Source organism: Xyrauchen texanus, chromosome 35, assembly GCF_025860055.1.
Source record: "Xyrauchen texanus isolate HMW12.3.18 chromosome 35, RBS_HiC_50CHRs, whole genome shotgun sequence".
Lineage (NCBI taxonomy): Eukaryota > Metazoa > Chordata > Actinopteri > Cypriniformes > Catostomidae > Xyrauchen > Xyrauchen texanus.
The window spans coordinates 5,960,052-5,983,421 of NC_068310.1; the positions used below are offsets into that span (position 1 = coordinate 5,960,052).

Below are 23,370 nucleotides of genomic sequence, written 5' to 3' on the forward strand. Positions count from 1 at the left end.
AACCTTCCCTTCCATTTTCACAGTCAGCCTCACTTTCACCCGTCTGTTTTTCAAATCTCACAATTCCCAGTGTTGGCACCCTGCTATGGCGCAGAAGAAGATCTTAATTATGCCTCACTGTCTGCGTTACAGTTTGCCAGCTGTGACAGCACTAGATCTGTCTGCACTCTCTTTCCCAATCCATCTGTTTTTTTTTTTTTTTTAGCAAGCAACACTATTACTAATGCTCATACTTGAGTTTAGGGATTTGAACAAACCAGTAACTCCAGGTATAACACTATGGTAAGTAACTCGTCCCACACAATTTGTACTATGTACATGAATGATACATCAAATCTGGTTGAGGAGAGTTATTCTGTTGCTTTGTTATGCAATTAGACTTACAATACACACCTGGCGGAGGATGAAATGGGCTAAAAGTTCCTAAAAACATACTTTTAAGGAGAGACCAAACACCAAAAATTGAATTGTAGGGCCGCAGTCTTTCAGCCAGTCTTTTCATGTATGTATCAAGGACTGCATAAAAATGTATTCATTACAGGGGGTTGTGTTGGCCAGCATCTTTCATACTAAGCAATCTGCTAATTTTCCACTGACGGATGATAAAATGCACTAAAATCCCATACACGTCCATCAAAAGAGGAACCTGATCAATATCTTGGGACCAGAATATCATAGAGACTTGAGGATGGGCTCTTTTAACTTGGTCCAGTGAACAAACACCCAGAACAATCTAGAAATGGCATAGCAATGTCTTGACAACCACCCACAACACCCTAGCATCATGGTGAAGTACCACTCATGTTTTCTTCGGCTAATGTAAAAATAAATTTTCTTTAACTATTTCTCTCTCATTCCATAGGGACGAGGAACATGCTTTAATCCTGCAGTACTGTCAGACTTTAGGAGGGGAGGGCTCATCCTTCTTCCAGACCCAAAGCCCCACCCATATCCTCAGGAGCCCCACCTCTAATGTTCATAGCCCTTCCTACCTGCTACAGAGCCCCACCCAGATTCTGCAGGCAGTGGAGAGGGAGGAGCGAGGAGAGCTGGAGCGAATCATAGCACAACTGGAGGAAGAGCAGCGGTAGGTTTCAACTACTTAGTGTCTATTTTATCTGTGTTCACAGTTTAGTGCAGACTTTTCTGTTGCTCATAGAGAAAGTCAAAGTGATAGTTCACTCAAAAATAAAAAGTCAATCACTTTAATTGCATCCTTTTTTCCATACTCGCAAATGTATTACTTGATTGCATTGTAACAAAAAGTGTGAAACTGGGTTGGTTGTGCATTTGTTTAGTTGGAAATCTAGTTGCATCGCAGTGGGCTGAATTCTGTAACAGTGTGACTACAGACTGTGCATGGCTGCAGTTCCCCATGGCTTCACTTTTCTTCATTGCTTCTCAAACCCAGAACATAAAAGTTCCTGACCAGCATCCAACAGTCATAACTCAGACCTGCATTAAACAAAGAGCCCAGACCTGGCATTCAGTGCTGCTGGAAAATAGAGACTGCTCATGATGTTTGACTAGGTTACTAGTCATCTAACAAGAGACTATAAGCATTATATATTTTTCTTTATGGATGTTTATTTCTTAGTATCAAACGTTTTAGTGGTGGGGCTTTATTCAGTGTTTTGACATCATACTGTGCTTTTGCAATTTGTTGGTTTGGACAGTAAAACCCTCACGGAAAGGTTTCATCTTTAAATATATCTCCTTTAAATCGAGTCTCGCAATCGCTTTTGGTGTGCAGACTGTGCACCCGGGTTCGTTTGACATCAAAGTTCGGATCGTTTGAATGATGTGAACAATGTTTTCCGAACAGCTTGAAAAGGTGGTCAGCGGTGCGGTTCACGTGAACTGGTACTGTTCGCTGCTGATATGAGCGTAATCGTCTTAAATTGCAGAAGTGAACCGCTATATAGGAGATGACGTTTAATTTGGATCTTTCCAGGCCTCCGATTGCAATTATTATAATGTAATGCATTTCTCATGCCTGCATGTCTCCAAATAAATCACCTTCAGAGAGCAGCTCACATTCTTCAAATCTCTGGCAACACATCTGCGGGCTCGCGCAGACAAACTCTAATATTCTTCACATCATTGCACGTTCAATGCATCTGTGGCAGACAAACACAGTCCTTTTGCGCATGTACAATTTTGGTGGTAAATCCAAAGTGATGAATACAGTTAATACATAGTTGTTTACTAGTTACAGTGGCAATCAGCTGCTACTTGTACTCTGGTTGATGATGCAATCTGACCGCGGTTTGGACCTAAATATTATGATGTGCTCTGAGACCAGCGGGGGCAGGAGGAGGGCGAAGAAACAAACTTGGGTTTTGAACAAGCAACCGAACTAAGCGTGAAAGCACCCTAAGAGAGCTCTGAATTCAGTTCCATTACATTATGCTCTGTCTAGCTCTGTGCATCTTATGTAAATTACCTGAAGAAACACGTCTTATCGGAGTCAGGTGAACCTGAAACAAGCCTAATTATACAGGGCTTCCTTTAGACTAATTAGTCGACTAGTAATTCAGCCAATCCTTACAGTAAAACCACATGCACAAATACACAATTATAAAAAGCATATGCAAAAATGCACAACCACAGCAGGCGGCTCACATGTTTACAAAGGAGATTTCATAATTTAGCTTTTGTTTACCTTTATTTCTTTCTATCACTTTCCTGTCTCTCTCTCTCTCTCTCTCTCTCTCTCTCTCTCTGGTCAGGACCTTACAGAAAGAGTATGAGCAGTTGCGGCAGCAGCACGGTCAGCCCAACGCAGGGGCCGCAGCTGTTGGTGGGGCCCCTGAGGAAGCTGACCTGTTAGCCGAAGCTAAACTTCTGCGACAGCACAAGGGACGATTGGAGGCTCGCATGCAGATACTAGAGGATCATAACAAACAGCTGGAGTCCCAGCTCTACCGGCTACGCCAACTACTACATCAGGTAACACGTAGTTTTGTATAGCCAGACTTTTGATTATTGGCGTAAGGTCTGGTCCTCATTGCAACTTATTCTGGCCAAGAACCCCCATTTAGACAGGAGGAGACAGTCTGACTGATTTGTAAAAAGAATACTGTACTTTACATGGACACCAGAAAGCGGCTTATTGTAAAAAATGGCATTCCCATTTACATGCACTGTGTAAGGGGTATACAGCACTGAATAAATTTGTTTTACAATATGCAAATATCAGATAGTCATGATCAGACGTTTTCATGGGTATGCCAACTGATGCTGGGATCAACATGCACCTGTCTCAGGTTGGGTTCTGGGTCTACCACACTGTATAAACTGCTATTTTTCCATCTTTGACTTCATGGATTAACGGGCAGTGCCAGCTAGTCTAGATTTAGTGTAACAGGGATTTATTGTGCTGATTTACTGAAATGAGCCTTGGTTTAGCCAGATGGTCTCATCAAAGGCTCTTAGCTAAATAAACTGTGTAACTTGATTTCCAAAAAGTCAAACACAAGATTTTTCAGGGGTCAGTTATTGTCTTTGGTGGTAGCTTATCATAATTACTTGATTGCATTTTGCATAGGATATTTTAATATATTGTGAATAATCTAACTGCTAAGGCTTAGATTATCAAAAATTATTTGAATATCATATAAAATGCAATCAAGTAATTAGAAATGAGAAAAGAATTCAGTCAAATTCAAAATTAACTAAATGCCTAAGCATTTTATTTATTTTGACATAATGTTCTTCTTTAAAGTACTATAGGAAGCCAATATTCTTTAACAATTTATTTATGTTGGCCCAGATAAAATATTCTTATTTTTCCCATGTGGACTAGTTTACTGAGTTTTGATAGTTTGTTTCCTACTTTTTAACAAACATTGTTTTTCTTTCATTGGGCTCTTAATGATTTGATTCATCTCTTGGGAATATCTGGAAGCAAACAAGGCCCTTGTTTCATCAACAATCAAATATCATTTGATTAATAATCTTCAAATCTAATGGCTTGGTTCATAATTCATGAAGGTCCAGGCTTTAAACCCTTGATTATATTTTATAGTAGCCCTTATGCATCTGTACCTCAGTAATGTGCAATACAAGTTAAGCTCAATGGACAGCATTTGAGGCATAATTTTGATTACCACAAAAAAAAAGTAAAAATGGAGGCTACAGTGAGGCGCTTGCAATGAAAATGAATGTGGAACATTTCTGGAGGGTTTAAACAGAAATGTGAAGCTTATAATTTAAATAAGCATGCATTAATTCTTCTGTTAAAACTAATTTATTATTTGAGTTGTAAAGTTGTTTAAATCATAATTTTTACAGTAAGTTTAGGGTTTGTTGACATTGCATCGCCATGGTAATGAAGTTGTTAAATAACTTTACACAGAAACGTGATTATATCATACTAAAATCACGTTAACATACATTGTTTATGTCTTGTGGCTATACTTTTGAAAAGTGAGTATTTGGCCCCCATTCACTTCCATTGAAAGTGCCTCACTGGAACCCACATTTTAGCTTTTTTTAAAGAAAAGGAGGGATGAGTCCAAATGAATTTTTGTGGTAATCAATATTATGCCCCAAATGCTGTCGACTGAGCTTAACTTGTATTGAACCCGGAAGTTTCCTTTAAAGTATGTACCATACTTTCAACGTTTAACTGTGGTATTTGTAAGACCATCATGTTTCCTCATTACAATAGTCAGGTAAAAATACCTGGTTTCTTTAAAATACTATAAAATAGTAGCCATAACCTATAATCGATTACTACTATTGCCATAGTTTTATTAAAAATTAGACTTCTTCATTCTCTCAATAGATTGTTTAGAACAGTAAAATAATAACTGATCCACTCTGTGCATGTATATCATATAATTGCGCCAGATTCATGACAGTCATCTTTGGAGGAAAAATAGCATCAAATATAATTTAGCTTCCTCTGGAAATATATATAGAGTGTATGTATGTATGTGTGTGTGTGTGTATATATATATATAAAGCTTGCAAAAGAGACAGTCATTTCAGCCTGGTTCAGGCTATTTTGGACAGAAAACTGTGATTACCATTGAGGAGATACCTTTCATCACTAGTTTCTGTATTGCATCGGTTAGGATACAGTGTGACATTTCTGTCCAGTTTGCTTTCAGATGGAGTAACACTATTAGCTGTAATGTCACAAGAAAATATTGATACAATGTTTAATCTGTTTGATATTTGATGCTGGGTTATAAGTGTATCCGTATCAATTATGAGTAGAGTTACATTGTGATTTAAAATTGTGCTTATCTCTTTTTCTAGCCTGAGCTAAATGGCACGTCATCATACGGCTCTCTCCATCAGGACGCAGCAGGACAAACCGAGCTCTCGGGTAAACACACACACATACACACACATCGTAGGATGATTATACTGATGGGACTAAACTCACTTCTGTATTTCCTAATCTGTTGAGTGTATTGGGCGTGTGTTTTCTCAGATGAGTGTTTTAACAGTAGCACTGATCTGGCTGAGGTTATGGAACAGATTAACCACAATTTTCCTGCATGCTCTCGTAAGTCTAATGCTCTGTCTTTCCCTCTGTAAATCTGTCTAAAGCATGTGAACTCATACTTGACTCTGTTCTGGGTTTCATTGTCTACTTCTATCTTCATCTCCTATCGTGTAACAAAAAGTATCTGGCCATATTCCAGTTTGCATACTCTACTACATCATTGGCCACTACACACTAGAAAAGATATGGTGGAGCGTTTGAGAAAAAAATATGTGTAAGATGAGTTTTGATGGTGTTTTTAAGACACCGGTTAGTTTGAACTGGACCTGACTGTCTGAAATTTGTATTAATTAATGGATGCTTACGTCAAAGTTGAAAAAAGTTTGAAAAAGAAAAAATCCTCTTGACATTTGGTCACATGATAGAGCACCACTTTCGCAAACCCTTGCATTCCATCCCTGTTGGAATAAAATAAATAGATTTGCGGTATCCGTATCTTAAAATCTAGTTTGTACGCTGCCTCTAAAGTGTGTATTTCGCTGGTGATTGAAAAATGTATATTTTTAAGAAGCCTGTACACTAGTTTTGGTTATGATTGTTAAATATCTGTAACATTTTAAAATAAGGTTGCATTTGTTAACTTAAGTTAACTACATTAGTTCATATGAACTAACAGTGAACAACACTTACAGCACATATTAATCTTGGTTAATGATAATTCCAACCTATACCAATAGATTTTTTTACATTAAAAATTATTTAAATAAATGGTATATTTAAACATTATTTATTTATAACTGAAATTAACTAGATTGAAAAAATTTTGATTTAGCAGTTACATTTGAAAATTGGGAACACTTTACAATAAGGTTCTGTTTGTTAACATAAGTTAACTACATAATTTAACATGAACTAACAGTGAACAATACGTTTACAGCATTCATTAATATTGGCTAATGCTAATTTAAACAAATACTAATAAAGTTTTAAAATTAAAAGTTGTATACATTAACATTAGTTAATGCTGTATAAACTAACATGAACAACAATAAACAATTGTATTTTATTAAAAGAGACCTATTTTGCCCCTGATGCAGTGAGATCCAGCAGATGGAAAATGACTTCAATAAATCAGATGATTTGTAGAAAGAATAACACATTTTATTTGTACAGAAATTAGTTAAATTAATAAAATGTGAATTATTGAGAATAAATGAAATTATAAACTGAAATAACATTTTTAGTTTGGTTCTTAAATGTTAAGTAGATCTTAAGGATATATCCAAGGACTAAGTCTTGGAATTAATATTACAATACTATGCCTTGTCTAGTGAAAATTAACTAAGTAATTAAATGAAAGAAGTTAAAGTACGGATAGTAAGATGAGGCCTCAAAGTTGGAGATCAGATGCAAAGAGCGAGAGAGTTGAGTTGTTAGTCTGAGGACCAAAACTTAAGTGAATATACCCTCTAGAGACTGTGCCAAGAAGATTCCTTATTTGGTACAGTACATTCTGCATGGTTTGGAGTTAACTCTAAGTTTTCAGGACATATTGTTATGACCTATTGAAGTGTGAAGTATGCAGTTAAGTGGCCTTGAGAACTGGGCGGAAAGACCAGAACTACACAAGTGTGTCTTATCTGGTATGTGCAAGACTCCCATCTGCATATTGCTTGAAACAATAACATCTATAGTTATAACTAAGTTAGCACCAAGCTTTCTGAATTCAGCTCTGAAACCTCATCAGGACAAAAGGGCAACAAGTTCATATACTAAGAGTCTAAAAAGGATATACTTTGCCCCAAACAGCGCTCCAGTTTCTCACAGGAATGTTGGGGCACAGAAAGCATAAACCATTTACAAGGATAGAGAACGAGCATGAAGTAATCTTCTAACATACACACATTGAACATATAAGGCTTGTGTCTGGTAACGTATACACACAGAAATACAAGGATGGATATACAAGGAATACATGGAGTCTTAATACAATGATAATGCCATATAAGCTGGTTTCATGAATGTGAAGTATATGATTATATTCTAATTCAAAGGTTGTGGATACATGAATATGCTTGTATAATATCAAGCAAAAGTATAAAATATAGGAATGTCAAAAATAAACATTTTGGAGGGAAAAGACTAAATATAAATGGAATCATTACATAAAATGCTTTATATCAAAGATGAATGAGAAACAAGGCGTGCTCTTTGCCATAGCGGCTGTTTATCTGCGGCGAAAATGCAAACGCCGGTCTGACTGGGTCCACAAAACCATTCGATCTCAGAGTCAGCACGGCGAGTACCACCGGCTCGTGCAAGAGCTGTGGCTTGATATACCATATCCATATCATAGAGCACTGGAAAATTGCTAACAGCAAGAATTAGCCTTTCATCCATCTTTCCGTTACCGCAGGAGCTGAGAGAGAGAGAGAGAGAGAGAGAAGGATCACGTGAGCTCCCAGTCTTCTCTCCTATTGGCTGTCGCTTCCGTAAGTCGCTCTTCATTTGAATAAAGTTGAACTTGTCTCAACTTTGTCGCATCGCTGGACACGCCCACATCTAGTCGCCAACAGTCGCGACAGCTCGTGTCGCCGGAAGTCGCTGTGCTCTCATTGAAAATGAATGGGATGGTGTCGCTGTCTCGTGCGATGTCGCTGGCAGTGTGTACGCAGCTTTAGCCGTGGAATCAGCTTACAAGCACATTGGGAAAGGCAATTTGCAAACATTCATAAAATATAAAGTGCGATACTTACATCTTCAGGATATATGTAAAGCTGGAACACAAACAGTTGGTAGTGATCCATGCTTGAGAATAAAATTTTTAGAAAATCATGCTTTATATTATTGACACTCATTCACAAAGCAGTCCGGTGTAAAATTATTTGCACAAACATTGTATGTTTTGGGGCACATTTCCTTCAAAAACAAAACTTGTCGACTGCATCTTCAGTGGCTCTGATACCGGGAGTACATGAAGACTCTTACAAAGCTGAGACATTATACTTCTCACTGTATCTGCTCCAGCGCGGAAAAGAATGGCGGACTGTGTGTAGATCACTCAGGGGAGGATCTGTGATAATAGGGTGGAGTCCGTCACCAGTCGTGGGCGAGGGCTTCTCTAATGTGACGTCTTGTTAGAGCAGAAACAAAAAACATTTTGACACACTGATTTTGATTAATAGAAATATAAGAAAGAGGAGTGGGTGGACTTTTAAAATTGTAGGGTGGTTGTACACTATATTCAGCTCAAACTGTGCTACAATAATATGAGAGCAACGTGTGTACATGTTTCACACATTCATACAAAACAATATACTAATTTAACTTTTGTAAGACACTTTTAGTGTTAGAAATGTCATATGCGAGCAGGCGTGAATTATCATGAATATTGATTGTAATTCACACCTGAGGAGACAAAGACCCCTCCCCAGGGCCTATCAATTAGCAAAGTGACAGAAAGAGAATGAATGTGAGGAGACTTAATGATCAACAAGTTTCAAGTTAAAAGAAAGTAACAATTTTCTTTACATAAAGACTTTACTTAATTTTAGACCTACACTACCATTTAAAAGAAGTCTTTTCTGCTCACCAAGACTGCATTTATTTGATCCAAAATACAGTAAAAACAGTGATATTGTGAACTCTTTACAATTTAAAAGAACAGTTTTCTATTTCAATATATTGTAAAATGCAATTTGTGATCAAAGCTGAATTTTCAGCATCATTACAGCAGTCTTCAGTGTCACATGATCCTTCAGAAATCATTATAAGATGCTGATTTTCTAATAAGGGCATATTTACATCACATTTGCGCCTGAACAGATATTTGTAAGCTTCATTGGTGATGGTGAGGCAGCATAAACACTAGTTAAAATATAATCTAAACATTCATATTATTCTAACATCATATTACATATCATATTTATATCATACAGCATACAATTTAAATACCTGCTTTAGCCGAAATAGTTTTAAATGAAACTAAAACTTGTCTATTAGTACATATTTCAATACTCTGAATCCTGGCTGGCAAGTCTGGAAAAAGTCCCACTAGTAAAATATGTACATATTTGTATAAAATAGCATGTCAACTAATGTAAGTAAAACTAAATGACTTACTCATCCAAAATTGTATCCTCGGCTGGATCAAGTCTCTCTTCAAAATGTAAACGTTCATCGGAGTCCCGCTCTTCTGAGGAAAATGTTAACTCTTCATCACTATCCAGGAGTTTTCTCGTCTGTGTATCGTGCATCTTCTAAACGTGCGGAAAAGTGAATGAACTTTGTTTTTAAGGCACAGTCGGGGGCGTGTACATTTGCATTGATCGTCTCAGCATATGACCGTATGAACAGCGCCCTCTGCCCATGGGTGTGATCACATTAGAGATAATTAGCTGAGCCAGGAGAAATTGTACATCGCTTTGTTTCATACAGATTACATTGCAGGAGAATATTTGTTTTATTTAAAAGGAGACATTTTAAGCTTTCTTTAGACATATGTTTCATGTTTGTGTGATAAGTATTCGCAGAGATTTGCTCGTGCACACAGAGACTGCTGAAAGCACACCCTTTTTATTTTCTTTATTTTACAAAAGCACAAGGTTTTGTTTTTATTGTGAGTGTACACAAATAAAAGAAGACCCTATGATGTCTTACACTTATCTGTATGCCCCAAAATGACAGAGAATTTTATGTTGTTTCCGCTGTAATGACGAACAAATCCAGCAGGACACGCCGACGCGTCCATCGACCCCAGAGGGTTAACTAACATTAACTAAGATTAATTAATGCTGGAAAACATAAATAGTTAATTGTTTGTTCATGATGCATTTACTAATGTTAACAAGTACAACCTTTTATAAAGTGTTAGACTGCATGTAATAACACTTGATCAAAACCTAATAATGTCATAATGTAATAATGTTTCGTTTTTTTGAAAACTCTTCAAAAAAAAAAATGTTTTATGTATTTTAGTTAACTGTTAGTTTTTGTCTTCGTAATAGTTTTTGTTTACGTTACAACCACACCATTAGTCACATTCTCATTTTAAATTCAGTATTTGTCACAGTCCTGTCACAGGTTGGGTTTCTGTCTGACGGGACCGTGGCATCATCGTCCCCTGTATGGGTCCGGTTGTTTGTGACCACAGCGTGCGAGTTACTCTATTTTATTACAGTCCAGCCAAGCATTGACCCAGTGGAGAAATCCACTCTTCGCTCCGCCCTCTCTCAGCAGGGAGCTTTTCTGGATCGTCGGCAGGATCAAATCTCCGCATCTAACCGGGCTCTGGAGACGATGGCTTCGCAGCTTGCAGAGCTCACCTCTGTCGTGCAGCAGCTCCACCTATCTCCCGATGCTGGCCCCCCTCAGAAAGCATTTGCACCGGCTCTGGTGGTTCCCCATGATTCTGGACACTCAGAAGCTCATATTCCCCTTCCAGCCCCGCATTCAGGTGAGGTTGGTTCCTGTGGGGCATTCTTTTCACAATGTTCCTTGTTCTTCATGTCACCTCATCCTGCTCATCACTGGAAGGGCTAATGATTGGGGAACTGACATGTGGGACAATGGACGTGCTTGTTGCGTGACGTTCTTAGCATTCGCCACGGAGCTCTGCCGAGTATTCTATCTGGCCCAAAGCAGTGTGATGAACCTATCACCACCCGGAGCCAGGTACCTGCTCCTCAGTTGCTGACAGCATCCACTGCCACAGAGGCGGTTCCCTTGCCATGACTAGCATCCACAGCCATGAAAGTTAATACCCTGCTGCTGATAGCACCGACAGCCACCGGGGCCGTTCCCCTGCTGCTGCCAGTGCCCTTGGCCACGAAGGCCGTTCCCCTGCTTCTGACAATGCCCACGGCCACAGAGGCAGTTCCCCTGCTGCTGTTAGCACCCACTGTCACTGAGGCCGATTCTCTACCTTTGCCTGTGCCCACAGTCACAGAGGCCATTCCCCTGATGCTGGCAGTGCCCACGGTCATTAAGGCTGTTCTCCTGCTGCTGCCAGTGCCCACAGTCACTGGGGCCATTCCCCTACTGCTGCCAGCACCCACGGCAGCAGTAGGGGAAGGCCATTCCCCTGCTGTTGGCAGTGCCCACGGTCATTAAGGCTGTTCCCCTGCTGCTGCCAGCGCCCATTGTCACTGGGGCCATTCCTATACTGCTGCCAGCGCCCATGGTCACTGAGGCCGATCCCCTGTCCCTGCCGGTGCCCACGACCATGGAGGTCGTTCTCCTGTCACTGTCTGTACCCACAGTTATGGAGGCTGTTGACCTGTCCCTGCCCATGACCACAGCAGTCATTCCCCTGTCTCTGTCTCTGCTCATGAACCCAGAGGTCGTTTCCCTGTCACTGCCAGTTCCCATAGCCATAGAGGCTGTTCCTCTGTCACCCCTGGGGGGTGGGCTGGGCTGTCACATCATCCCCTGTCTGTCTCATGTTTTGTGTACATTCTTTGTGTGAGCACCATGCGTGAGTTACCGCCATGCACTCTCTGGTGATGTCATGGTCCTGTCACCTTGTCAGGTTGGATTTTTGTCTGAAGAGGACCGTGGCTTCATCGTTCCTTGTTTATTTTGTTCCAAGCGTGTTGACATTTTCTTTCTCATGTGTTTCAGGTGCCGCTGGCATGTTGAATCAGCATTTCCATGGGAACCCTGATTGTTTTCATGGGAACGCTGATCATGCCAACTTTCAGCCGTCGAGTTGGCACCTGTTGCTTTTTTGATCATGCCTATTTTAATCCCCTCATGTGTCATTTCCTTTGCTGGATTGTTAAATGTTGAATGTTTAATGTTGCTCAGTGTTGACTGAGGGTTTGAGTATTGTTGTTTGATGTGAAGTAACTAACCTCAATCTATCTGCCTAGTTGGTCCTGTCTCGTGTATCTGTTGGTTGCCCACATGTCAGGTGTGTGGTTGCCTTGCAGTTTGCTGCGTGTCAGCTGAGCTTCCACGGAGGATACTTGGTCTCTGCCCGCATGTCGTGTGTGTGATTGCCTTCCAGTTTGCTGAGTGTCAGATGAGTTTCCACGGAGGATTCTTATTCAGTGACTATTCACATTTATTGTAAAATGAATCCTTTGAACTGTTCCTCCGATTTTGGGTTTGTTTGTCTCGCTAGCGATCATTACAATATTACTTCACTTTTAGGCTTGTACATTTATAAACTACCATCAATTCAGCATGAAATTACATTCATTACTCATTTTACTTATGTAATGTGACATATTTCCGTTTGAAACAGAATTTTCAGAAAGAAAAAAAGTGTAGGATGGGGCTTGATTATATCCAACAGGAATTGTTTGGATCATGAAAAGTGGGCATTAATTTTGATAAAAAATACTTAATTTTTTCCCCCTTTGGAATAATGTGTGCTGAATCATGCACAATTTGAGTAGGTGTGTATATTAAGAAAGTAAATATGGTAAATTCTGATTTGATATTCACTTGAACCAATGAAAAAGTCACAAAAGACAACTGCCGCGAACTGCTCTTCCGCCAGCGAAAACGGATGCACACTTTGAAAATCCACTAGACATTGTACAGCATACTATTTTACTATTTATAATATTATTCATACTATTTAGGATAGGTAGTGTATGCAAATTGGGACACAGCCTCTGTCATATTCTGTTTCTATTTATTTTCTTGTTTTGGGTATTGAGATACACAAATTGAAATTGATGTTCCTGTAGGGAATATGCATTAAGCAATTTGTGAAAACCTGTGAATTTTTTTTTTATGAAAGCCATCTGCAGTTTCAGCTAAAAATCCATTCTAATCTGGCTGCCTCATTCTGCCCATAAACCCTCCTTATCATTGCCATCCCAGAAACTCTCAGCTCAGACTGCACCCACCACGTCTTACACCTGTCAGTCTGCCAAACACGACACCATTCTGCCTTTCAGAATGGCCCCGTTCCTTTAGTCTGAAAGCTTTGATTCTGTATAATGCATGAATAATCGTTATTGTTCCACAGAAAAGCACAAATAAATCTTTTTGAGATGGATTGTTTAATAGAATGACTCAACTTAAAGGGACGTAATACTTTGCCAATGTTTTAAAGACTCAGAAGTAACTTATAAGATTTTATTGTTACTGTTCTACATTTAAGTTCGACCCAGATTGCAGCTTGTATTGTTAGCCGGAAACTGTCAGTACAATATCGATCACGGCCCATTGTCGTTTTACTGTACTGGACCCATGTGTGCAATGAGATCTGCTCTGGAAGAACATAAAGGGCCATTTCCATGGTCTTTGTTTGTTTAATGAATGACACAGGGACAGCTGATGTGAGTGTTAGGAGCCATCTCAGATTTGTTTGCTGTTGTCTCCCCATTAGAGTTAATTAAAGCAGTTCACTCAGTGTTTTTAAGAGCAAACCATTCTAAGGGTTTGAAGGTGAACACTAAATTAAAAGTTTGGGTCATATTGTGGAAAGTGTGCATATGCTGATCTTGACAAGACTGTCATGGATAGTACAGCTGTTATATTGTCCTAACAGTGTGCTTTTCTCTTTCTCATCCATCTTTTGGATTCTGCAGCATCAAGTGTGTCGTCAAGTCCCAAGGTAAGCCTTACCTTGCATCACCAAGTAACAATGTTATACTAAAAAACATGCAGTGGGGTCCAAAAGTCTGAGATCACATTGAAAGTTTGGGATGCAAAATGAAAAAAATTATCAAAGTATTTTTACTCGTGATCTCTTTACTAGTGACCCCACTGTAAAAAGAAACCAAGTAATCATCCTCCAGATGAATCTCTTCAGACAGGAAATTTTTTACAAAATTAGTTTGCCTTATCCAGTTCAGTTGGTCACATTGTCAATTATGTTTCCATTAACAAGAGTAATTCCTGAATTAACTTCCTGAGACCCCCGCATGAAATTTTTCCATTTTCTTTTTTTTTTTTCTTTTTTTTTACTTGTAGCACCTAATAATCATGCAACAAAAAAAGTCTAGAGCAAATACTTTTCCTAAAAATTGATGTCCACAAATTTGGATAGTGGAACTACATTGTGAAATTTTTTATTATACCAATCTATAGGAAGTCTTTTTCATCATATTGATTTTTTTCATCAAATAGTTTGTGTCCATGTGTGTTGCTTATTCATGTTTTTGAGACGTTACAGACATTACAGCTGATTTTCTATAAAGCTGAATAAATGATTCTGATTAAAAGAAATCATCATCATCAAATCACTACCAACCATGTTAAAATACAATTATAAAATTCTGAATCTATGTACCAATTATCATTGATCATCATCTCCAGCCTGAAACTGAACTTTTGGTCGTATTTTTGGAGTGAATTCATAGCTGCATAGAGAGCTAAAGGATGTACCCTATTTAGTGAATGACTTAACCTCCAGTGTGCTGTCGGTCTCAGAACAGTTCGAAATGCACCTTATTTTCATCCTAACTCCATATAAAGCCTCTGAACGCAACATTTTTCAGCTTTTGAAGAATGCATTTATTCTCAATGTGAAAATGCATATTAAATATACAGGAATGCATTTACTAATTTTAATGAAATGAACAATATTGTACAGTTATAAAATAAGATATAACAAAATGTATTTTAAAATGAAGCAAAATGATCCACAAATATATGTGTGGCAGCGGGGGCGTGGTCAAGCGCCCGTCCGGGAGAGAAAAGCGGTAAGGGCGCTCACACCTGAGCTAAATTATGTCTAACACCTGTCTCTAATTGCAGTAGAGCGGATAATAAGCGAGCAGCCACAGAGCATGGGGAGAGAGAGTCTGACACAAAGAAGCCTACTGTGTTCTTTATATGAAAAGATTATATGTCTGTAGAAGTGCTAAATTAAACATCACCTGTGATTTTGAAGCCCTGTTCCCCGTGTCCTCCTTCGAGAGTTGTATTACACTGGTGCCGAAACCCGGGATAATTATGGAGCAAAGTCGCCCCATAGAGTCCTCCCAGCTGGCAGAAGTCCTCCAGTCCCTCGCGACGCTGCATCAAGGCCACCAGCAAGCCCTGGTTGAGCTCCGGCAGGACCAAGACCGCCGGTTTTTTGAGATCATGCGGGCTCAGGCAGAGGACCGGCTCGCCATCCGGAGCCTCCTCAGCCAGGAGACGGAGCCGGCCACAGCCGCGACCCGGACAGCCAGCTACGCTACCCCGCCCACGTTACAGAAGATGGGGGCAGCAGATGATCCTGAGGCCTTCCTCGACTTGTTTGAGCGGACGGCCGAAATCTGGGGCTGGCCGCCCGAACAGTGGGCAGCCCGTCTAATTCCTCTCCTGTCCGGGGAAGCTCAACTGGCGGCACAACAACTGCCGGCGACGAATCTCCTGGCTTACGCTGACCTGAAGAGGGCCATTCTGCAGCGGGTCGGTCGGAGCCCGGAAGAGAATCGCCAGCTCTTCCGGAGCATGAAGTTGGAGAAGTCCGATCGCCCGTTCGCGTTTGCCCAACGGCTCGGGGCGCCTGTCGGCGCTGGTTGCTCGCGGGGGACCACGGCGTCGAGGGGTAATCGACCAGGTGGTACTGGAACAGTTCGTTCAACGGCTGCCTCGGAAGACGGCGGGGTGGGTCCAGTGCCATCGCCCGGCGTCGCTGGAGGAAGCTGTTCGGCTAGCGGAGGACCACTTGGCGGCGATCCCGGTGGGACGAGCCCTCTTCTCTCTCTCTCTCTCCCTTCCCTTGTTTCTGCCCATGCCCTCGCCCCCTCCCCTGTGTTTTCTCCTTCTGTTCTCTCCCCAGGGCCCGTTACTGCCCCGCGCAGGCGTGGAGGGTTCCAGAGACCTGTCCCCCGGCCGTGGGAGAATGCGCCCTCCCATTCCCCGTCTTTCAGCCACTCTCCTCCTCAGGTGGGGGCACCCGCCAGCACGAGTGCGGCTGCAATGCCTGGGCCGGCCTGTTGGACTTGCGGAGACCCGGGCCACTTCAGGGATCAGTGTCCGCTGATGGAGGTGGGGACGGTGGTGCGGGTCTCCGACGTCCCGCAGGCTGCCCCCTATCGGGCTGGAGCATACCGGATTCGGTAAGGATCAGGGGGTATTTACCAAGCTTTGCTGGATACCGGCTGCAATCAGACCACCATCCACCAACGCTTGGTTCAACCCGGGGCTTTGGGTTTATCTAAACTGGTGAGGGTGAGGTGTGTGCATGGGGATGTTCACAAATATCCCATGGTGACTTTGGCGATTAAATTTAGGGGAAAAAAACGTAGTGTGGAGGCAGCGGTTAGTTCCCGCCTCACCCATCCGCTAATCTTGAGTACTGATTGGCCGAATTTTAAAGATATATTAGAGGGTATTTGTGCGGATGGGTCCTGCATAAAGAGGTGTGCGGTGTGCGATGCTTTGGCAGGGGAGGCGGAGCGGGGCCGTCCTCGGCTGCTCGAATGACGAGGGACGGGCGAGGTGGCGCCCCTCCTCTCAGGGAATTCCCTGAAGGGGACTTTCCTCTAGAGCAGTCACGGGACCGAAACCCTTAAACATGCTCTTGACCAAGTGAGAGTGATTGATGGTCAACAGCTCCGGCGGGCGTCGCCATTGCATACCCATACTTTGCTTTGATTAAAGATCGGTTATATAGAGTGGCGCAGGGCGGCTCAAACAAAGGAGGAAGTAACACAATTATTGATTCCACGGAGCCGTCGGGAAATGGTTTTCCAGGCGGCCCACTACAATCCTATGGCGGTCACCTAGGGGAACGGAAAACACTTCTCCGTCTAATAGCCCGTTTCTATTGGCGGGCATTGGCGGTGACGTCCGCAGGTGGTGTGCGGCGTGCCGTGAATGTCAGCTGGTAAACCCACCGGCCACCCCAAAAGCGCCATTACGCCCTCTACCATTGATCGAGGTCCCTTCGAGAGAATTGGGATGGACCTCGTCGGGCCATTAGAGCGGTCAGCATGCGGACATCGCTTTGTGTTAGTCCTAGTGGATTACGCGACGCGATATCCGGAAGCAGTGCCTCTGAGCAACATCTCAGCATGTAGTGTTGCAGGGGCACTCTTCAAGATAATCTCCTGGGTGGGGATTCGAAAGAAATCCTCACCCGATCAAGGCCACGACTTTTATGTCACGAACACTTCGCGAACTTTACGAGCTCTTGGGCATTAAATCGATTCAGCACTAGCGTTTACCATCCGCAGACAGATGGCCTAGTGGAACGATTTAATAAAACGCTCAAGAACATGATTCAGTAAATTGCGTACCGATGACGCTAGAAATTGGGATAAGTGGCTAGACCCCTGTTGTTTGCAGTACGAGAGGTCCCACAAGCCTCCACAGGGTTCTCCCCGTTTGAGCTACTGTACGGGCGACGCCCCCGCGGTGTCCTTGACGTCATCCGCGAATCGTGGGAGGAGGGACCTTCTAATAGCAAAAATGAAATTCAGTTCGTTCTTGATCTTAGAGCAAAACTCCACATACTGGGGCGGTTAACACAGGAGAATTTGCTCCAAGCTCAAGAACGCCAACGCCGGCTGTATGACAGGGGTGCTCGGCTACGGGAATTCGCACCGGGAGATAAGGTACTCGTATTACTCCCAACATCAAGCTCTAAATTACTCGCCAAGTGGCAAGGACCCTTTGAGGTCACACGACGAGTTGGGGATCTCGATTATGAAGTTAAACGTACCGATAGAGGGGGCGCACGTCAAATTTATCACCTCAACCTCCTGAAATTATGGAGGGAGGAGGCGGCCTCTGTGACGCTGGCCACAGTAGTTCCGGAGAGGGCGGAGCTCGGACCGGAGGTAATCAAAAACTACAATCCTAACACTCCGGTTACTTGTGGAGACCAACTCTCACCACGACAACTCACAGAGGTTTCCGAGTTACAAAGGGAGTTTGCAGACGTGTTTTCCCCTCTACCGGGCCGTACAGACATCATACAGCACCACATCGAGACCGAGCCGGGCGCGGTGGTGCGTTGCCGCCCCTATCGCTTACCCGAACATAAAAAGAAAATAGTACGGGAAGAATTAGATGCGATGCTTGATATGGGCGTAATAGAGGAATCCCACAGTGATTGGTCCAGCCCGGTTGTTCTTGTTCCTAAGAGCGATGGGTCTGTTCGATTCTGTGTGGATTACAGAAAAGTTAATGCGGTGTCTAAATTTGACGCGTACCCAATGCCCCGTGTTGATGAACTGCTCGATCGGTTAGGTACTGCTCGTTTTTATTCGACCTTGGATTTAACGAAGGGTTATTGGCAGATCCCCTTGACACCAATGTCCCGTGAAAAAACAGCCTTCACTACGCCGTTTGGATTACACCAATTCGTGACGCTTCCTTTCGGTTTGTTTGGGGCTCCGGCCACGTTTCAGCGACTCATGGATCGGATCCTCAGACCGCACGCCGCATACGCCGCTGCCTATTTAGATGATATTATCATTTATAGCAATGATTGGCAGCGGCACATGCAACATCTGAGGGCCGTCCTGAGATCGCTGCGCCGGGCGGGGCTCACGGCAAACCCTAAGAAGTGTGCGATTGGGCGTGTGGAGGTACGGTATCTGGGGTTCCACTTGGGTCATGGCCAGGTGCGTCCCCAAATTGATAAAACCACGGCGATTACGACTTGCCCTAGACCTAAGACCAAAAAGGGGTGAGGCAGTTCCTGGGGCTGGCTGGCTATTATAGAAGGTTCGTGCCTAATTATTCGGACGTCACCAGCCCGCTGACTGACCTCACTAAAAAGGGGCTCCAGATCCGGTCCAATGGTCAGAGCACTGCCAACAGGCGTTTATGCAGATTAAAGCCGCACTTTGTGGGGGCAGCTTCTTCATGCACCTGATTTCTCTCTCCCTTTTATTTTGCAGACGGACGCTTCAGACAGAGGGCTGGGGGCCGTACTCTGCAGGTGGTGGAGGGGAGGAGCCCAGTGCTGTACATTAGCCGGAAGCTCTCTTTGAGGGAGACTAAGTACAGCACCGTGGAGAAGGAGTGTTTGGCCATCAAGTGGGCGGTCCTCACCCTCCGGTATTACCTGCTGGGGCGGGCCTTCACCCTCTGCTCGGATCATGCCCCACTGCAGTGGCTCCACCGCATGAAAGATACTAACGCCCGGATCACCCGTTGGTATCTGGCCCTGCAGCCTTTAAGTTCAAGGTGGTCCACAGACCGGGGTGCAGATGGCTGCCGCTGACTTCCTCTCCAGAAATGGGGGAGTGGTAGGCAGGCCGGATGACGCCCGGCCTGAGTCGGGCGGTGGGGGTATGTGGCAGTGGGGCGTGGTCAAGCGCCCGTCCGGGAGAGAAAAGCGGTAAGGGCGCTCACACCTGAGCTAAATTATGTCTAACACCTGTCTCTAATTGCAGTAGAGCGAGGAGAGCGGATAAAAAGCGAGCAGCCACAGAGCATGGGGAGAGAGAGTCTGACACAAAGAAGCTTACTGTGTTCTTTATATGAAAAGATTATATGTCTGTAGAAGTGCTAAATTAAACATCACCTGTGATTTTGAAGCCCTGTTCCCCGTGTCCTCCTTCGAGAGTTGTATTACAATATGTTATAGTTGAAAGTTATTCAAAATATGGTCCCCCACAGATAGTCCCTTTTTCCATATTTATGGATTTTTAAAGTGGCATATCAAATGAAACTAGAGACGCTACTCTTTACAACACTTTAACCAAATGATTTTCACAACATTCAGTTACGTTAATGGTTCTTAAATGCTGACCCACTAATGATGGTTGATCTAATGACTCTTTATCTGAATCTGTCGGAGCGGTTTTTTACTTGTTCACTGAAACGCAAATCATTACTTTCACCATGTAAAACACTAAATCAACTGCTTCTATCATACGGATACTATAGGAGCCCATTAAATCCGAATTAAAGTTTTTTGGCTCCTAAAGTTAAGAAATTATCTTTATATGCAATGTCCATACATTTAAATAGAAAATCTTTCTCTTCCACAAAAACGTATAAAAAATATTGATGGTTCATCTTGTCTATTCAAGTTTTCATCCAGTCGAATTGGAAGACTGTCCCATTGAAGGATAGGGAGGAAATTTATTTTCTTAAATAACTTGTAATCCCTTTAAAAATGTTGCATTCCCTTGTAATAGTTTTGCATTTACTCACAATAATTTGGGCTTCCGTCATGATACCCTTATCCATCCTATACAAACATTCACCAATGTTTAACCACAGTAGGCATACTTGAATAATGGTATATGTAGCAAAACCATTTAACCACAAAATTTACCATGGTTTTACCACAGAAACCATATTTTAATATTTAAACTTTTTTTTACACTGTAGTAATAATACTGGAAAACCAACCAAAGCTACAACAAATCATAATCATTGTGCCAAAAAAAAGTTAGTTTTACTATAGTAACAGCATGGTTAATTTGTGGTACATGTACCATGCTTTTTAACACCATGGCTCTCACCACAAAAAAAGGATGGTTGAAGGTACTGCAAGGGAACCCAAAATAATTGTGAGGGAATGGAAAACCATTTCAGAAAATAATTTAACTTCCTGCCATCTAAGAGTCTCCATAGAATTTTAAATATGAATCTATAAGAGTTGTGAATCATTTAGAAGTAAAAAACGTCACCAGAATCGTTCAATTCCTTTTGATTCCCATTTCTAATTCCTGGCAATTAACACTTACTTTATACATTCTCACTCTCTATCTCTACCTCTCTCTCTGTCTCTCATATATATATATATATATGATTAATGATTACTTTGTTTCCAGGTGATGTAAGTGTTGTCAGAAGAGCACCCATCTGGAGAGTAGAAATCCTACGGATGTGAAGAGCACTGTCCAGCTCAACAGTTCAAGTTTCCCATTCCAGAGTTGCAGATTCCCGGCTGTTCTCTAGACAGACATGGACCCAAAGACTCTGGAACAGGACCACACAATTCATTTAAATGGCTTTTACTACTGTGTCTGTCTGTACTATGCAACTGTATATTTGATCAACATGTAGATTGTACTTGAGGTGTATTTGCCTATTTGTTTTAATAATCTTGAAGATTATTTAGGGTTATGCGGGGGCCATTTATCATCTAACCTGTTCACTTTTATTTTTGCGTTCACCAGGAACCAAACTACTACATATCTCACATGCAACTCACATCACCCCAGTATCCATTGCTGTTCAAATCAGCACCTGTTATCTTTCTACATACGTGGTTATTAGTTTAGTTAGAAAGCTATGTAAAAACTTAGTATGAAGACAGTTCATGTTTTGCCATCTCAAAACTGCACGTTGCCCCAACATTGTTCTGTTATAGTTTTAGCCTGTTTTGACACCATTTGCCATGAATGGTCTCACTATAAAGCATTTTGACATTCAAACCCACATTTCTAGAATGCATGCACAGATGTTCTACAACAAAACTGCATCAAAACACCCTTTTGTGCCTATAAAGCATCCATTCCAGGTGAGAATAGCAGGCGAAAGATACTGTAATCCTCAAGATCATGTAGAAAGATTCTATTATAAAAAAGACAAATGTAGAAAACTTGGATATTCAGGAGGCTTGGCCCAAGATGATTTATCTTTGAGTAGTATAATTTTATAAATAAATGTTTTTAAAATAAAAATTGAAGAAAGCCATGATTGCCTTGCTACCTCAGATGTGATCAATCATTCATTCGTTCATTTGTTCGTTCATTGGCGTGGTCTGTACCGTTGGATTTCGCAATCACGTAACAATACAATCCCTATCCATGACTGTCGATTGATTCACTTTCAATTTCTGAAACAACTACATTGTTCCAGCAATTGTTCCACAAAGATGCACCCGTTACATGAGTAAGCTACCCTGATGACTAGGTTGTGCTTTTCCCTTGTCCAGCAGTCGTCTCACTTTTCTACATGGTGTATTTGTGTTGTGCTACTTTTGGTGAAGCATTAGATGTTAACAAGACTTTAACACCTGACAAACATTTAAAGTTGATTCTGACCTAGTGAAGTCTCAGTGTCACCAGTGCTGTGCTGTTCTGACCCGAGATTAGTCCGATTAGACCATCCACACTACATGTAATGAGGTTCTATACGTTTTATTCTAAATAAAGTTTGTATAATGAGCTTTCTTTCTTGTCTTTTTTTTATCTCATCAAACTACTGCAGAAAGGACATTGGAAGTGTTCCAGTGTTTTGTACTGCAGTGGTCAATGTTTGGGCCAAAATTGACTGTAAGAATCATTAACAGCTTTATGATTTTTTGCATCTTTTCTGGGTATAGTCTGATACTTATACCAGTGGCAGGAATAATGTAAGCACTATTCATTTTAAATTATTAGAATAAATGTGGGAGAGCATTGCTAAATTTGACCATATTTTTAGTGCAATAGGTAGGTCAAATTGAAAGAGACTAGTTTATGCAATGGTAATTGTTTGCACATGGTTTGAAAAGAAAGCATTATTGGCTGTAAGGAGAGTGGGTTAATCTGCCAATTTTTACTTAAGATGTCCTCTACACTGCAAAAAATCATTTTCTTACTGAGTATTTTTGTCTTTGAAAATAGGACAAAAATACTTGTTAAGAAAAACAAAAATTTGCAATAAATGTGTATATATATATATATATATATATATATATATATATATATATATATATATATATATATATATATATATATACACACTACCAGTCAAAAGTTTTTAAACACTTACTCATTCTTTATTATTATTATTTTTCACATTTTAGAATAATAGTGAAGTCATCACAACTATGGAATAAAGGAAATGGAATTATGTTGTGACTAAACAAAATCCAAAATAAATCAAAACTCTTTTATATTTTAGCATCTTCAAAGTAGTCACCCTTTGCATAGATTTTGCAGAAATGTACTCTTGACATTTTCTCAAGCAGCTTCTTGAGCTATCACCCTGGGATGCTTTTTAAACAGTATTGAAGGATCTATTTGTATATTCATCTATATACTGGGCAC

General features: G+C 41.4%; 1 protein-coding gene across 4 annotated transcripts in view; it reads left to right on the top strand.

The window, feature by feature from the left end:
• LOC127628647 (utrophin-like) overlaps positions 1 to 22,498 on the top strand; it is a 353,825-nt gene extending 331,327 nt beyond the window's left edge. For all 4 annotated transcript variants that reach the window (XM_052105413.1, XM_052105414.1, XM_052105415.1 and 1 more), the window contains 6 exons: positions 863 to 1,087; positions 2,733 to 2,952; positions 5,272 to 5,341; positions 5,450 to 5,524; positions 14,014 to 14,039; positions 21,163 to 22,498. In XM_052105413.1, the coding sequence (XP_051961373.1) occupies positions 863 to 1,087; positions 2,733 to 2,952; positions 5,272 to 5,341; positions 5,450 to 5,524; positions 14,014 to 14,039; positions 21,163 to 21,171 (625 nt within the window). In that variant the 3' untranslated portion in view covers positions 21,172 to 22,498. The remainder of the gene's footprint in view (positions 1 to 862; positions 1,088 to 2,732; positions 2,953 to 5,271; positions 5,342 to 5,449; positions 5,525 to 14,013; positions 14,040 to 21,162) is intronic.
• The last annotated feature ends 872 nt before the right edge of the window (positions 22,499 to 23,370 follow it).